We start from the raw sequence: 16,243 nt of genomic DNA, 5'->3' as shown, positions 1-16,243 counted from the left end.
AACACATTACTTCTGTTGCATTCTCCAACTCGCTTGACAAGCTCAAGAGGTTTGAAACAAATTCGCCTTCCTTTTCGGGTTTCCAAATGTACTTAACAATAGGTGTATTTATAGACATTTCATTTATAACTAGCTGTTTGCCATGTTTCGACAATAGAGCAAACGATATCAGAAGATGTTGCGATTCACAACGGGAGATAATATCAAATCTTGACATCTGATTAAGTACTGTAGCTGACCCGATCACATAGTCAATCACACTACATCCTGCCTGACTTATAAAAGTATAATCACCTTTACCCTTGTCTGTACCATATCTTCCATTTACAATGTGGATGTTAAGCAGACGACACATTTCTAAAAGACTTTTCCCAAATGTGTTTATATGGGTATCGCAAGATATTAGTGTGTAGATGAGAATCCATCGTTTATAAAGTCATTCAAATCATCGCAATCATCCGATATGTACTCATAGTTATCATTGCTAAAATCTGCTTGTTGGCCAGTTCTCGCATTTAAATCACCCACCAGAATGACATCACTGTACGCAACATTCGCAGAGTAATCGCAATAGCAATTGAATAGAATATCAATACCATTATTGGAATAGATGCGTGAAGAATACCAGTTTGATCTTTCTGGTTGTATGTAAGCAAATATGAACATTCTATCGTTTACAGTGGAAAACATACTTTTGTCAAACAGGGCAAATATCGCATTTACTCCTTTATGAATGTGTTTAACATATGGCTGGTAACATTCTTTGACACTAAATCAGGATACCTCCAGATAATCTGCCTGACTCTGACAGTCGTACACCTGGGATATGGTAACACTTGTATAAAGGAAACGATGACAATGATAGTACTGAGATCACAATCAGCAACCCATGTCTCTGTTAAATGAATAATGCCATACCCTTTAAGAAAGTTCATAAAGTCATGGTCATGTAATTTATTGAACAGTCCAGATACGTTCCATGTTATGAATGAAACGTCACTACCTGAATTAGTCAATTTCTCTGACAGATCCTCATGGGTATGGGTTGCTTTGACTTGGGCCCGGCCGCACCCTATCTGTACTCCCGATCCTTTCTCGTACGCCTCTTTAGGATCAGCCTGTATGGCTGGATCTGGGTGCTTTGCGTCCTAGCCTCTTGGGGTCCGTCGATCTCGTGGCTGCTAGAGGCACTGGCATTGGCTACGACAATAAGTTTACCGTTTTGTAATATCCTTTCTTTCCCGTATCTGATAGCTCCTTTAGTTTCTCTCTCTGTTTAATGGTTAGATCGTTTGCTATACCAATTTTATTTTCCTTTAGTTGATTACGTTTTTTCAGAGCCCATATTTTAATTTCGGTATCCCAATATGCAACTATAAGGGGTCTAGGTTTCCTGGCCTGTTCACCACCAATCCGGTGAGCACGTTTAATGTCGCTGGGTTGTGTGCAGTCCTCAGGCTCATTACAGACAGAGCTCAACACCTGCACTGCCTTGTCTCTGCAGTCACTATACGACTCATGTTGTTCAGTCTCAGGGATCCCAAATAACACAATATTGTCTCTGCGGCTGAATATTTCCAGTCGTTCCAGTCTGTTTTCAAACTGGTCAAATTGATCACTTTGGGATGCATACTTATCTTCAATATTGTCGTTAAGAGAGTCAATATCTATAATAATAAACATATTATTAGTTAATCCTTTGAACAAAGGATATTTTTACACAGGCACTTTACAACACAATATGGGTGTCTTCCGTCTGTGTATGTAAACCTGCATACACAAACACTAATTTTTGACAAATCCACTTTGCAAGATAACAGTGATTAATCAATCAACATATTGGTAAATCCATTGACTGAATTTTTTGCAGCATAGCTCTCTTGCTATGCTGCCACATGCATGTTACATAACATGTCATACATTCACAACATCAAACCATTTCATAAACCAATCTTAAATACAATAGTTACATGAGAAATGCCAAATGGGAACCACTGATTGCTATATAATCTTTGTCACCCTCAGAGCTAGGGATGAACCTTATTAAGTCTAGGTATACCAAGTACTGTTAATACTTGTAATAAAGGCATTAACTATACATCAAGTGAATGACGACAAAAAACAAATATGTTGCCTATATGATAAAACATGGATGACAAGGGAGTAGTAATTGTTGTCATGTATGCAATTTACCTGAAAAAGTAATTGCCACTGTTTTGTGTAACTTCATTGATGCAAATATAGTATGTACATCTAATTACTATATACTGAAATACATATTATACCTACATATTTACACACATATAGAATTTGCAAGGTGACAGGTATTGGTGGGCATAATCCGATCAAATATGAAAATTCAAGGGGATTACCCTGGATTTCAATGAGGCACTCCCTTGCTGGTCCAGAACAGTTTGTTGTTGGCTGACTCTTTGGTGATTATTAGTCAGAGATGTAACTTGTACTCGAGACGGCCTATCATATCTTGTACGAGAGATGGGTGCCCTCCGTTGTACAAGTGGAGCTCTTGACCCAAATTAATTCAATCACCATGGAACCATGATTATGCGAGCAAACATCCTAAGTATGTACTGAATATGTGTCATCAAACATGTCCTGTTGCTTCCACATGGGTATTGCAGGGTATGAAACTCCCAAAAATTTCAGCCACACCACAGGGCTGGGCCAGCCCTGAACAAAACTTATTTCTTTGCAAATATATTTTCGTATCCATGTCTAAATTTTAACCCAACCGTCGGGCAGGTGAATTTGAGAATCTGTTAGTCCATGTTGAAAATAACCCGTCCCGGGCGGTCGGACAGGCAGGTATTTTGAATGCTGGGTATTCCCATGGTTATTGTTTTATCAAAACTCAAAGTGTTATGTCTTAAATCTGGCGATGGATGCAAATAATTTGCACTGCACAATGCGTGGTGTGCCTGAAATGTATTGATCATTAAACCCATTTAGTTGTAGCCATGGTAGAAAGCAGATAATATTGTATTCTCCATGTCAGAGAATTTCGTTCAAATCAGGAAATCCCCTTCCTAAATAAGTGAAAAATACCTTTCGCACAACAAGCTGACATGACATACCAGTAACTGAAATACTGACCAAAGCAGTGTTAAACCCAAATCATGTCCTCTAATACTCTGTATTACTTGCTGCTGATCATGCTGATAGAACTTGATACAATCGTCACCCATTTTGAAATCTGCACTAGGCATGATAATCCCCTAGTCGAGACCAGGTTTGTTATTTTATCCTTAGAGATAGTAGAATGGCAAACATATCAGTGGTTATCACTGTTCGAGTTTGGAGATGACCTGGATTAATTTCCATCCCAGACTGTAATAGTAATAATAGTCCATTTATCATGCGTATTGCTCCATGCACAATGCATGCTCGAAGCGCCCAAACAATCTGATTATTATTACCCCGGATAACCCAAGCTGCCTGTTAGGCGTTAGAGGGTTATAGTCACATGACTTTATCTCACTGGGTACCCATTCTCCGCAGGGTGAACAGAGGCAAGTGAGACCACATGTATCACATGTGCTTCATTGTGGGTCAGGACTGAAGTCCTAGAAACTCTCAGGTGTCAAGCTGCCAAACACGGTCACCCATCCAAGACTCGCCTCGCCCAGCGTTGCTTAACTTCGCCTGATTTGTGACCTGAGCTGTATGCACCGGACCATGTGCCACTACTGTGGCCTCCCCAGACTGTGGCCCCACAAAATTATTACTTAAGAGTCTGTAGTACAGAAATCCACAGGAATTACATTAACGTTTATTCATAATTTCATATCTATATGTGACTTGGGTGTCAGCCGCCTAACCCGCTCAGCTACCGCGACTTCCGGCAGTCGCGGTAGCTGAGCGGGTGAGGTGGCTGACTTTGTGTGCTGGCGATTAGGTGCCTGACTCTGAGGGTGTGAGTTCGAATCCCGGATGGGGATCAACTCAAAAAAGTACTAGAATTTGTACTTTACTAAGAAAGTGTAATCCCAAATATAACATATGTTACGTTCCAAATTCAGATTATCAAGTTTTACAATTTTTATCTCATGGTAAAAGTATGTACATTGATTTATGATGTGCATTCGTAAACAAGTTTTTACAAAAAAATTATGTGTGTTCAAGAGTAAGAGTATTTTTTTCATCAAGGCAACATTTTCTTCATTAGAGGGGAAAACTGAGATAAGAAAACTTACCATGATTATTTCATAATTTCATAATGAAAATTCAGGTCGTGCGGGGGAAACACAGAAATATTATGGCGGGTCTAATGGAGGATCATCATGTATACATGCTATGTCTGCAACTGCTTATAAGAGTAAGATTGTTAAGATAGTAGGGTTAGGTATTATCAACATTTTCGTATTGCGATATATCGTGATATGTGTTGACGTATTGCAATATGTATTGCAATATATTGTGAAAGTATAACTCATGGTTAAGGTAATGAAATTACTGTTTGCTTTCTTTTGAAACAATGCCACTGGCCACTGTCAGGACTCAGATGTGTTTATACAAGAGATCAATTGAAAATGTTTCCAAATTGAAGACTTCGCTCTGAAGATTGGAAATCAAGAGAAAGCGTCTGCAGCGGCGTTCGCCAGTTTGGTTTGTTTATCAATACAATGAGTGCTGGTACCAATCTAAACATTCTCAAAACTATTAATGTATAATGATATAAAGGAAATCGAAATGTTCTTAGTATTTTTTACTACATCACGAAAATTACCGATGGTGATCACAGAAATTGCTGATCGTATCGGTGAACCTGTTTGCGAAAAGTGTACCACAGTATATCGTATTGCTATCCTTTTGCGAAGTTTGAATTGCAAAATACCTGTTACAGGTACAAGATGACACTTCGTGTCCCGTCTAACGACAATATCGGCAGACTCAGTGGGCGGGTGATGCTGCAGCTTCGAGATGACCTAGACACCGCCCCTGAATCACAGAACTGGAGAGCCTTGTCAGCAATACTCAGAGAGCCTTATGTGTTCAAGTAAGTCAGAGAAGTACAGATTTTACTTCAGACAGCAGGAACTGAAACAAGCTTGTTTGAAGAAGTGAGTGCTTGCATTACTTAACATCGGTTTAGACCAGTATTTCTGATGACAGCATCTCAGTTCAGACATGCATAAAGAAGGTGAGGTGAGGTGAAATTGGGTTTATCGTCGTGCTTGAGAATATTTCGCTCATATGACGACGTGCATGCGTGTGTATGTGTATGTGCGGCTGCTTGTACTAGCCCAGACTGAAGCTGGTTTTACAGTGCTAGCCCACTGAGATACCATATCGCAGTGAAGCATGAATACCCCACTCGGACACATTATACTGACTCCGAGCCGACCAGTCCTTGTTGTACCCATTAATGCCGAGCACCAGGCAGGGACCAACAAGTACCATATTTTCACGTCTTTTGGTATGACGCGGTCAGGGATCGAACCCGCGACCTTCCACTCTCCGGGCGGACGCTCTAACTACTACACCACGGAGGCGGTTACATGCATAAAGAAAACGGTGAGGGATGCAGATAAAACGTTTGTATCAAATCAGTAGTCCCGATGAAGGCTTGGTTCACACTCCCAGTGAAACTTAGCACGATTAGGCAAACACAGCGTACTTGACCTATATATACCCATCTGTGTTAGTCAGACAGTTAATAATAGAACAGGATATCCTTAAACCTGTATGACTTGGTCAGTGACAGCATGACAGCATAGGTGGGACTTTGAGAGTGTTCCATGTGAATTCAGCCAATCCTGAGTGAAAGCATCCTCGATAATCTCCAGGGTATCCAGGATAAATCTCCACTAGTACCCTGGATGCATATATGGCTCGGCCCGATAATTTTATTACCTCCCTTTGCTGGCTCCACATTCTCACAGTAGCCAATCAGCTAAGCTGCCGTTACAACCGAGCTTGCCAGTGTCAACAAAGATAGTGGTCACACCCGTGAAGGTTTGTTCGCAGTGCGACTCGGATATGGGGGGAAATCATACAGACAAATTGACAGGTCTGAAACCTTAAAAAATATATGCAAGAACTCTTTCTACCTCTTTCAGAGTACCTCTGCTGCAATTATGTTGCCAAGTTTAATCAGTTAGATAAAACAAGCAAAAGTGAGTTGTGATTTGTACGCTCAACTTCCCAGCGTAGACACCTAATTGGATAAAAAAAAACAGCCAAGGGAGGTAATAAAATCATAGGGCAGAGCCGTAGATGCATCCAGGGTATAGTGGAGATTTATAGGAACGTGCACCCTGGGGATTATCGAGGATGGAGTGAAAGTGGAAAACAATGTAAGAAGCAATGTTCGTTATGTGTGATATGCTGGTAATAAGAGGCCCTAAATGGGTCAGGTTATCAGATTTGGTGACTTTTTTGATGGCGTGTCAATGTATCCTGTCTGCGATCTATGTCGTATAGCAGGAATATCATTGGGTGCAGTGTGAAGCTATGAACACACATAGCGGTGCAACCATGAGCCTAATGTAAATAAGGGTATTTCTTTGATTTGATATCAATTATGAAATAATTTACAATGTGCCTAGTTTGGTTAATCTCAGATGAATAATACTCTGGTACACACTTCCATTTGTCTCTCTATTGGTTAATGTGATTATGTGTTACCATGGTTTCAGTTGTCAGCTGACCTCACAATTACGAAACAGTTCTCAGCAAAAGGGGAAGCTAACATGCAACCTAACATGTAACTTGTTTTCTCTTTAAGGAGTTGCTAGGAGGTGTCACCCTGTGGAATATTGATGGAATATTGATGGAATATTGCTGAAAGCAGTGTAAACCCATACTCACTCACTCAACAAATAGAATATAGAAGTGACTTTCCTGTGTTACTGATTTTCAGGCAGCAGGAGATTGAGAGATTTGCCATGCAGATCTACAGCAACGGAAGTCCAGCCAACCAGTTGTTATTATCTCTAGGAGGTCGTGGAATGACAGTGAAGGAGCTTGTGCACTATCTGGATCAGCTCAAACTTGAGAAAATTCTCAGGGAGTTCAAAAACTATGGTTTGTCGTTTATCTTTATCTGGTCACTCCACTAATACAATGCTTATCTATATACCTCAAAGCTGAAGATTTGCCCAGTGTAGATGGATGGTTACAGTTAAGGTATATGGTTATGGTATACAGGGCACAGTCTGCATTATCATGGTTTACTGGGCATCGTGAGTCAGGGATATACAGGACACGAATTCCTGCGTCCTGTACGCATAAAAATTGACAATGGACGCAAATTCCAATCAAGTAACAATCATTTATCACAGAGTTTGCTACTAGCTGGGTTATGGTATTATTTGCAATTTAATTACTGTAACAATGTGATGATCATGATACACAATCCAATAACAGTATTAATAATAATATTTTAGTGTATAGGACCCCCATTTTGTTGTCCAGGACCCCTAAAAATTAAGAGCATGAGTTCCAGGGACCCTCAAATACAGGACTCAAGGTAACTCCCTGTTGAGTGTCTGGCCTTGACTCCTTAAACATGTAGACGTCTGGCGCTGTATGTGTTAATAAATTCTGCCGGTGGAATAATATACCTTGAATGGAACAATGTTTAAAGTACTGGTTCTGCCCTCATGTACAAGTTGTATTTTTGACAGAGCCCATAGAGATCCAGGAGCAGCCGGAGAGCCTGCAGAAGCTGTATGCCGGTGAAAAGCTGGTGGTGTTTGTGAGAGCTACAGGCTTTCCATATCCCCGGTACCAGTGGTTTAAAGGAGACACTAGAATCGACAGGGCAACGGAGAGCATGTTAACAATCAACAATGTCAAGTAAGCTTTTATTGGAAACAAATAATACAGTTTCAACCTAGATCCAGTCTATAGCATGGACGTTTAGGGAGACATTACAAAGCGATCTTAGAGAGAGAATATTATAGGTGAGAAAGATTCCAACATTAAACAATGATGTAAATTCTTAATAATAATTGCACTTGGAAGACTTTGTTAACTCACTTAGCCATTGTTGTTGAAGATTATCACGAAGTTTTTGCTTAAGTAGAGATAGAAAATATTTACATTCCCAGTTGCTTGAGAATCATTTTGGCATTGAGACAGTACAGTAGGGCTGTTTGGAGGGTTTAATTCCGGTTGTAGTTTCACTTCTATTACTTCAAGTAACAGGGTTTTAGTTGAATACGGTGGATCATGACAGCTGATGGTGCTTCACTTATTTCCTGTGTCATATATTTGGTTTTCCCATCCCTACTCAACTAAACTGTCAATTCCTCCACCTGTTAGCGATGCACATAGTACCCTCCAGACATTTTACATTCCTGGGCGCAACAAAGTACCTGGGTTATATTTTGTAAATACCAGAATATATAAACCACGAATCTGAAAATACAGTTGCAACCATATGACTGTGATGTGACATTTGTAGCAGTTGGACCAATCAGGAGATGTTTCCAGTCAGGAGGAGTATTTCCCTGGAACACCAGACACCAGCATTCTTCTCTCCAAATCAACCATTATGTTATAACCCTCATCATGCCAGGGTGTGTTGTGCTGATTCAGGTGTTGTGTTTGTCCACAGAGAGAAGGACAGTGGGGACTATATTTGCCGCCTTCACAACAGTGCAGACAACAATCAAGTCAAATTTTCTGATTATGGCAGCATCAGAGTATATCCCAAGAGTCTAGGTTTGTGCATTTCCTATAGGGAATGGCTACATATGTATCCAGGGAACTGATGCTTCCCTCGTACAACTCTCTAGTTGTAAGAGACTGAGTGAGTGAGTTGGGCATTACGCCACTTTTAGCAATATTCCAGCAATATCATGGCGGGGACACCAGAAATGGGCTTCACACATTGTACCCATGTGGAGAATCGAACCCGGGTCTTCGGCATTATGAGCAAACGCTTTAATCACTGGACTACCCCACCGCCCCTTGTTGTAAGGGATGAAGGGAAGGAACGGTAGGATCAAATGGCCAGTGTGAATACACAGTGGCATTGTGTATTCATAGCTTTCAGCTGCGGGAGCTGTGTCAATTTATACTTATCAGATGGGTACACAAAGTCCATGGTTTAAACTACCAGTTGTCCATTTTTATGGAAGCTGTGGTGGTTGAGTGGGTTAGATGGATGACTTTGTGCTGCCGATTAGGTTCTTGACAAAAGTACTAGAATCTGTACTTTACTGAGAAAGTGTAATCCCAAATAAAACATGTTACAAATGGCCACTGTATATGTTAGTCGGAAGGATGTTGATGAATATATGTCAGGGACCAGTCCACCCACTACTGTTATTCAGCCATTTGGTACACACCCTGTCCCGGAGTGGAAGCTTGGGTAACATCCCCACAGAGAACACTGAAAATGCAACAATAACAAAAATTGCTTCTTTTATTCCAAATGACATTGCGTCCAATGATTTATGTTGTTTTGCGTTCAGTGCTGGAAAAAGCAGACATTCCCATGGAGATAGGCCATCCGCCAGCAGTGTACCCGGCAGGCAAGTGACTTGAACCTCACAGCGAATCAGTCCTTCCATAAACACTTGTTGACTCACTGATGTAGATTTAAGAGATGTTAACCTACTTGCACCAGGTGCAGCCTAAGATATAAACCTAGTTTCACCAGGCAAATTCCAGCTGCAAACGTCAGAGGTTTTGGTGCACATAAACATATTTCCTTGATGTTGTACCCATGAAACCATAGCAACACAGAGACACAGCTGGTTCCTGTTTACTGGAGCTGTCATAGCCAAGAGGTGTCTATAAATAGCAATGTTTTGGTGCCATAGCTATTCAAAGTTTAGAAGAAATATGAGCTGACATATTTATGCTTATATTGTTAGATATATTGTTGATTTATTTCTCGAAACTAGACTTGCACCTGGTGCAAGTTAGGCTAATAGCTAGGCTGCACTTTGTAATATTGGGTTGCACCAGTGCAAGTAACAAAGCACTAAATCGAGCCCTGGCCCCGATTTCTCGAAACAAACTTAAGTCTGAGTTTTGACTTAAGTTAAAGTTTTTACTCAAATTTGAGCAACACAGGAAAACGCATTTCCCAGAATGAACTGAAATCGATATTAAACTAAAACATAGAAGACAATTTGAGTTTGGTGGATAGATTACTTAAGTTTGTATGGGGTTTCTATTTTACAAATACAGTTGAATTAAAAATTCAGCTGTTTCAATTTGTCAAACTCAGTTTAAAGTTTGAGTAAAAACTTAAGTTTGCTTCGAGAAATCGGGGCCAGGTTATGTTGGACCCACAATGCACTAGCAGTCTTAGCACTAAGATGATCACATCTCCCACACTTAAACATTGTCCTGTTAGCGTTGTGGTGCCTGTGAATCCCAACGCCATGGTGCAGATTCAACCATGTTTTAAAAGTTAATTTAAAAAAAAATAAAAATAAAAGCATCGGGATTTAGGTGAATTGTTGATTTGTAATAAGACTCTGTTTATTGATTGTACAGAAATCCTTTGCATACCCAAATCCCATGAGGCTTTAATTTGTTATCAAACATCACTGCTTCAAGGTTCCACACTCAGATACTGTGTGTAAAAAGTGTAGCTTCATTGTGTTTCCTACATCCATCATCTGTATGATTTGTGGATATGTATCTTTATCCAAAATAATGTTTTATTAGAAGTGATAACACTGTTGGGAGTGCTCTTTGTTGAATTCCTCAAGTTTGGCAGAGCAAGGTTTTATGTGTGTGTCACGGAGGACACAACAAAAGTACTAGAATCGGTACTTTATTGAGAAAATGTAATCCCAAATATAACATATGTTATGTTGTGTTGTCTCATATATAAAAATATTAAGATTTCTGTACTAGAGAAGTATCCATAATCTTGAAAGTTTATTAATTCCAAAGACTATAAATCATTTCAAAATGATAAAATAATTTTACTTTGTTTCATTGTATTCAAAACAGGTGTGTGGTAATCTGAGTCTTGGGTTATTGTCATCACATTGTTTGCAGATTTGCTCGAAGTACATTGTACATTGTGTAAAGAGACTAATACGTAGACCCTGAAAATGTATAATTTTTACAGAAACACGTTTCAGAACTTGTGGACTGGAGCCATTTAGGGCTGTAACAACAGAGTAATGGATGGGTGGAGGGGAAATAAATATGTTTCAGGGACTATTATACAAACTGTTGTGTTTACTGTTGCACGACCACAAACAATTGTACTGTAATAATTGGAATCATTAATGTTTACTTCAGAGGAGGAGGAGTGTTTTCTTCCGGTGATAACAGGCCACCCAAGGAACAGCTATGTTTTCAATGGCCATTCCTTTATTCTGCTGTGTGAAGCCAAGGGGAGACAACCAATGCGCTACAGGTGGTTTAATGAAGACAAGTTCTACAAGGAATCTCATATCCCCTACTTCCAGGTAAGGGGCCAACCACTGACCATATAGAGGCTGTGTCTTGGATATGGAAAAAGTGATGAATAAAATCAAGAAATTATGCAGGGGAAAATGAAAGAATTTGCCATCACAAATATTTGCTTGGCATGCAGAATGTCCTAAAAGAGATGTGTTGTGTGAAAGAAAACTGTACCTTTTCAAAGCACTCAAACAAAATGTCTCTTACACAAATACCAGCTTCCAGATATTTTGGGGTCAGTACACATTGGGGTCTAATCTTGCTGATAAATATAACTAGTTTCTGAAGTATTATTATCTGTTCCAACTACGTGCACCTTCATCAGCCGTTTGTAGGTAAACAGTTAGCAGTGTTTCCTTTTGTTTCAGATAATGATAGAATATTGTTTATCTGTTACAGGTTGATAATGCTACCCCTCATGACAGTGGGAGATACACATGCACCGTGATAAATGACTTCGGCCAAGCAGTCAGTATCCCAGCGGTGATAATGGTGGCAAATGGTAAGCCTGTGTCAATACTCTGGGTGATAATGGTGGCAAATGGTAAGCCTGTGTCAATACTCTGGGTGATAATGGTGGCAAATGGTAAGCCTGTGTCAGTACTCTAGGTGATAATGGTGGAAAAAGGTAAGCCTGTGTCAATTCTCTGGGTGACAATGGTGGCAAATGGTAAGCCTGTGTCAATACTCTGGGTGATAATGGTGGCAAATGGTAAGCCTGTGTCAATACTCTGGGTGATAATGGTGGCAAATGGTAAGCCTGTGTCAATACTCTGGGTGATAATGGTGGCAAATGGTAAGCCTGTGTCAGTACTCTAGGTGATAATGGTGGAAAAAGGTAAGCCTGTGTCAATTCTCTGGGTGACAATGGTGGCAAATGGTAAGCCTGTGTCAATACTCTGGGTGATAATGGTGGCAAATGGTAAGCCTGTGTCAATACTCTGGGTGATAATGGTGGCAAATGGTAAGCCTGTGTCAATACTCTGGGTGATAATGGTGGCAAATGGTAAGCCTGTGTCAATACTCTGGGTGATAATGGTGGCTGGGGTGATAATGGTGGCAAATGGTAAGCCTGTCAATACAATGATAATGGTGGCAAATGGTAAGCCTGTGTCAATACCTGGGTGATAATGGTGGCAAATGGTAAGCCTGTGTCAATACTCTGGTAAGCCTGTGATAATGGTGGGTGGCAAATGGTAAGCCTGTGTCAATACTCTGGGTGATAATGGTGGCAAATGGTAAGCCTGTGTCAATACTCTGGGTGATAATGGTGGCAAATGGTAAGCCTGTGTCAATATTCTGGGTGATAATGGTGGCAAATGGTAAGCCTGTGTCAATACTCTGGGTGATAATGGTGGCAAATGGTAAGCCTGTGTCAATACTCTGGGTGATAATGGTGGCAAATGGTAAGCCTGTGTCAATACTCTGGGTGATAATGGTGGCAAATGGTAAGCCTGTGTCAATACTCTGGGTGATAATGGTGGCAAATGGTAAGCCTGTGTCAATACTCTGGGTGATAATGGTGGCAAATGAAAGTCTGTGTCAATACTCTGGGTGATAATGGTGGCAAATCATGAACTAGTGATGATACCTAACCTTGTCACATAGTTATTGGTACATTTTTGTTAAGTAGAATCTATGTACATCATATCATAGAATGTACAGAACCCAAATATACTAACAAAATGAATGAATGAAACCAGAGGGTTTAGCGTGTGGAATGCAAAGGGAGATAACTTCACAATTACACAATTGGTAGGCCACTAGAAACTGTGGCCCGAAAGATAACTTTACAGTTGTATATTATTGTATGTTAATGTACGCCTGTGTTACCCAGAACCACAGCCACATGCCGGATCCCTGCCCCAGATCATCCAGCAGCCGGTCAGCTGCCAGGTTCCCCTTGGAAGCCCCGCCATGTTTGTCTGTGAGGGTTGTGGACAACAACCTTTACAGTATCAGTGGTTTCAAGATGGCTTCCCAATCCCAGGTAACAAGCTTGTCTCCATTTTAAACACCCTCTTCTGGGTCTAATGGTTAGGAATGCCATATCTGAAATTAGTAGCTGAAAATGTTCAATTCAATTTGTTGGCAGTCCTATGACATTCACCTTGTATATCTTTAAGTGCTGTAAAATGCATCAGCATTCATAAATAATGATATCAGTGATCATGGACAATTTATAGCTAAAGACAATAGCAGTACCTCTTTCCAAGAATCCAGAAAACATTCGACTTTTTGAACTTTGGCTGACACCTGTATCCCAAATGTTACTTGAAACTTGCACATGACTGAATTCACTCTAGAAAGGCAGAATAATGGGTGAGATTTTGAAGTGAAGTAAAAAATGGAATATTTATGTGCAACGTTATATTATATGTTTATTTGCAACGCATCTACGACACTGTTGAGTCCAGAATGCCATTTAAATATTGACCCCCTAATCCTGTGAATCAAAAGTAGGTCTCTAAACACAATTACTGGTATGCCAGTTACACTATTTGTAAGAATTCTTCATTTTCAACAGTCGCTCTCACTAATATAAAATTCAATCTTTGCAAGAACATATTGCTATGGATGAAATTGTTTGTTTCTAGGGGCGACATTATCACAGCTGGCTCTGCCCCAAGTGCAGCGGGAAGCGGTCCTCCATTGCCAGGTGTCCAACAGATGGGGCCGCGCCTGCTCCAACACAGTCTTCCTCCGAATCCAGATCACCTCCCCGATGCCACACACGGTCGGAGGATATTCAGGTAAGTGAAATCAATATGTTCATCTATCACACACACCTAGCATCTCACCTATCTCCAACACAGTCTTCCTCCGAGTCCAGATCAACTTCCCGATGCCACACACGGTCGGAAGATATTCAGGTCAGTGCCATCAATATGTTCATCTATCACACACACCTAGCATCTCACCTCTCCAACACAGTCTTCCTCCGAATCCAGATCAACTCCCCGATGCCACACACAGTCGGAGGATATTCAGGTCAGTGCCATCAATATGTTCATCTTTCACACACACCTAGCATCTCACCTCCCTCCAACACAGTCTTCCTCCGAATCCAGATCACCTCCCCGATGCCACACACGGTCGGAGGATATTCAGGTCAGTGCCATCAATATGTTCATCTTTCACACACACCTAGCATCTCACCTCCCTCCAACACAGTCTTCCTCCGAATCCAGATCAACTCCCCGATGCCACACACGGTCGGAGGATATTCAGGTCAGTGCCATCAATATGTTCATCTTTCACACACACCAAGCATCTCACCTCCCTCCAACACTTTACTCAACCTCACCTCACCGTATCATTATCTTTGTAATCTCTGTATGTGGTTTAGCCAAGCATATTTTCTGTCCATATGGCCAATTAAAAAATATACAGTAACATAAAAATAAAAGTGACTTATTCTCTGAATCCTTGGTAGCATTTTTTGACGTGCTTTAAGAAGTCTGGCTGTACACTTTCATGAGACAAGAACATTACCCTCTCATGTTTCAGCCACAGACAAGGTAGCTCTTCTCATCGGAAACTACAACTACAGATGTGAAATAAGTCTCAAAGCACCCAAAACAGACATTCAGATCTTGTCAGATATCTTCCGGAGACTTGACTTCAAGGTCGTGTCCTTGTTGAACTTGACCTTGAATGAGATGAAGGCAGCCGTTGATGCATTCTGTGAACTTCTGGGTGATGGGGTGTACAGTGTGTTTTATTTCTGTGGCCATGGCTTTGAGGAGAAAGGTCACTGCTACTTTGTGCCGGAGGATGCCCAGACCGATTTCAAGGAAACAGATTGTCTCAGTGCAAATTCTGTGTTGGACTCGTTGCAGCGGAAGAAGCCTAAGATCTGCACCATGATCCTCGACATCTGCAGGAAAAAGTATAACCTTTACTTAATGAATGTGTACTTGTTGAATTGTTTGCTTATTTCAATATACAACTCAACAACAGCTATGCTTTCCATGCTGTATTCCACTGCAAGCACATGTCCAGGCCGGGTCAGTGTATAATCTGACTTTTTACAAAAAATGGTATTGCAATGCGGAATCGGATTTGAATTACAATTTATAACAGTACTGCTAGCTGATTAGTTAAAAACATTTCCACATTGGATTGGAAATCCTTCCAACTTTTCATGATACTTTTGATTTTTTCTCAATTCCAAATCAGAAATGGATAACACTTCCCATATCAAGTTTGATGAGTGTTAGGAAAGCATGTCACATAATCCATTGTAACACATCAAAATATCAGCCAGTTGATGTGTAATATGACTAAATATTAGGTTAATGACAAACAGTCAGTAATGGTATTACTTCAAATGGTAACTCTTTGAATTGTCAGGTGTCAATTATTACATGAATCATATACATACTGTATCAACATACTGTGCGTCAACAAAAGGTTGCTTTCTTTTTCCATGACAATTTACTGTGTTTGTCATCCCGGGAGTCATTATTACACATGAATGTGATGAAATATCTGTGTAGAGGAAGGTGTCATGGTTGACAAGGTCATCTAATGTTTGTAATGATCAGATGTGTTCACCCATGTCATCTGTTCATGCCGTGCCACCATAGAGGTATCAGCAGTCCAGGAGGTGGTCTGTATGATCCTCCATAGCTGATTCATTTGTAACATTTCCAGAAACAAGAATGGGCCACCAGTGGAAGAAACTGTTTCTGTTGCTCCAAGGGCAAACTCTGAGGGAAACTCCTGCATTTGTTATGCAACGTAAGTGATTGAGAACAATGGTATTGTATGGTCCATTCATCAATGTTAACCAATGATGCTTTATGGTTCATCATCCTTATGCAGAAAC

General features: G+C 40.5%; 1 protein-coding gene across 3 annotated transcripts in view; it reads left to right on the top strand.

Moving 5' to 3' along the window:
- LOC124253429 (mucosa-associated lymphoid tissue lymphoma translocation protein 1 homolog) overlaps positions 1–16,243 on the top strand; it is a 32,330-nt gene that overhangs the window by 3,983 nt on the left and 12,104 nt on the right. Inside the window, exons 2-13 of one of the 3 annotated variants that reach the window (XM_046687195.1) lie at positions 4,865–5,017; positions 6,884–7,047; positions 7,650–7,821; positions 8,585–8,691; positions 9,447–9,506; positions 11,245–11,414; positions 11,809–11,911; positions 13,247–13,399; positions 14,007–14,122; positions 14,481–14,520; positions 14,920–15,301; positions 16,069–16,155. In XM_046687195.1, the coding sequence (XP_046543151.1) occupies positions 4,872–5,017; positions 6,884–7,047; positions 7,650–7,821; positions 8,585–8,691; positions 9,447–9,506; positions 11,245–11,414; positions 11,809–11,911; positions 13,247–13,399; positions 14,007–14,122; positions 14,481–14,520; positions 14,920–15,301; positions 16,069–16,155 (1,700 nt within the window). In that variant the 5' untranslated portion in view covers positions 4,865–4,871. Of the gene's footprint in view, positions 1–4,864; positions 5,018–6,883; positions 7,048–7,649; positions 7,822–8,584; positions 8,692–9,446; positions 9,507–11,244; positions 11,415–11,808; positions 11,912–13,246; positions 13,400–14,006; positions 14,163–14,480; positions 14,521–14,919; positions 15,302–16,068; positions 16,156–16,243 lie in introns of all 3 variants that reach the window. The other 2 variants (XM_046687194.1, XM_046687196.1) reach the window with 2 other exon arrangements.

The sequence above is a fragment of the Haliotis rubra genome, unplaced genomic scaffold, assembly GCF_003918875.1.
Source record: "Haliotis rubra isolate DU_JTF1 unplaced genomic scaffold, ASM391887v1 Scf54, whole genome shotgun sequence".
Lineage (NCBI taxonomy): Eukaryota > Metazoa > Mollusca > Gastropoda > Lepetellida > Haliotidae > Haliotis > Haliotis rubra.
The sequence above is the reverse complement of the archived record's forward strand: the minus strand, read 5'-3'. Positions and strand labels throughout refer to the sequence as shown.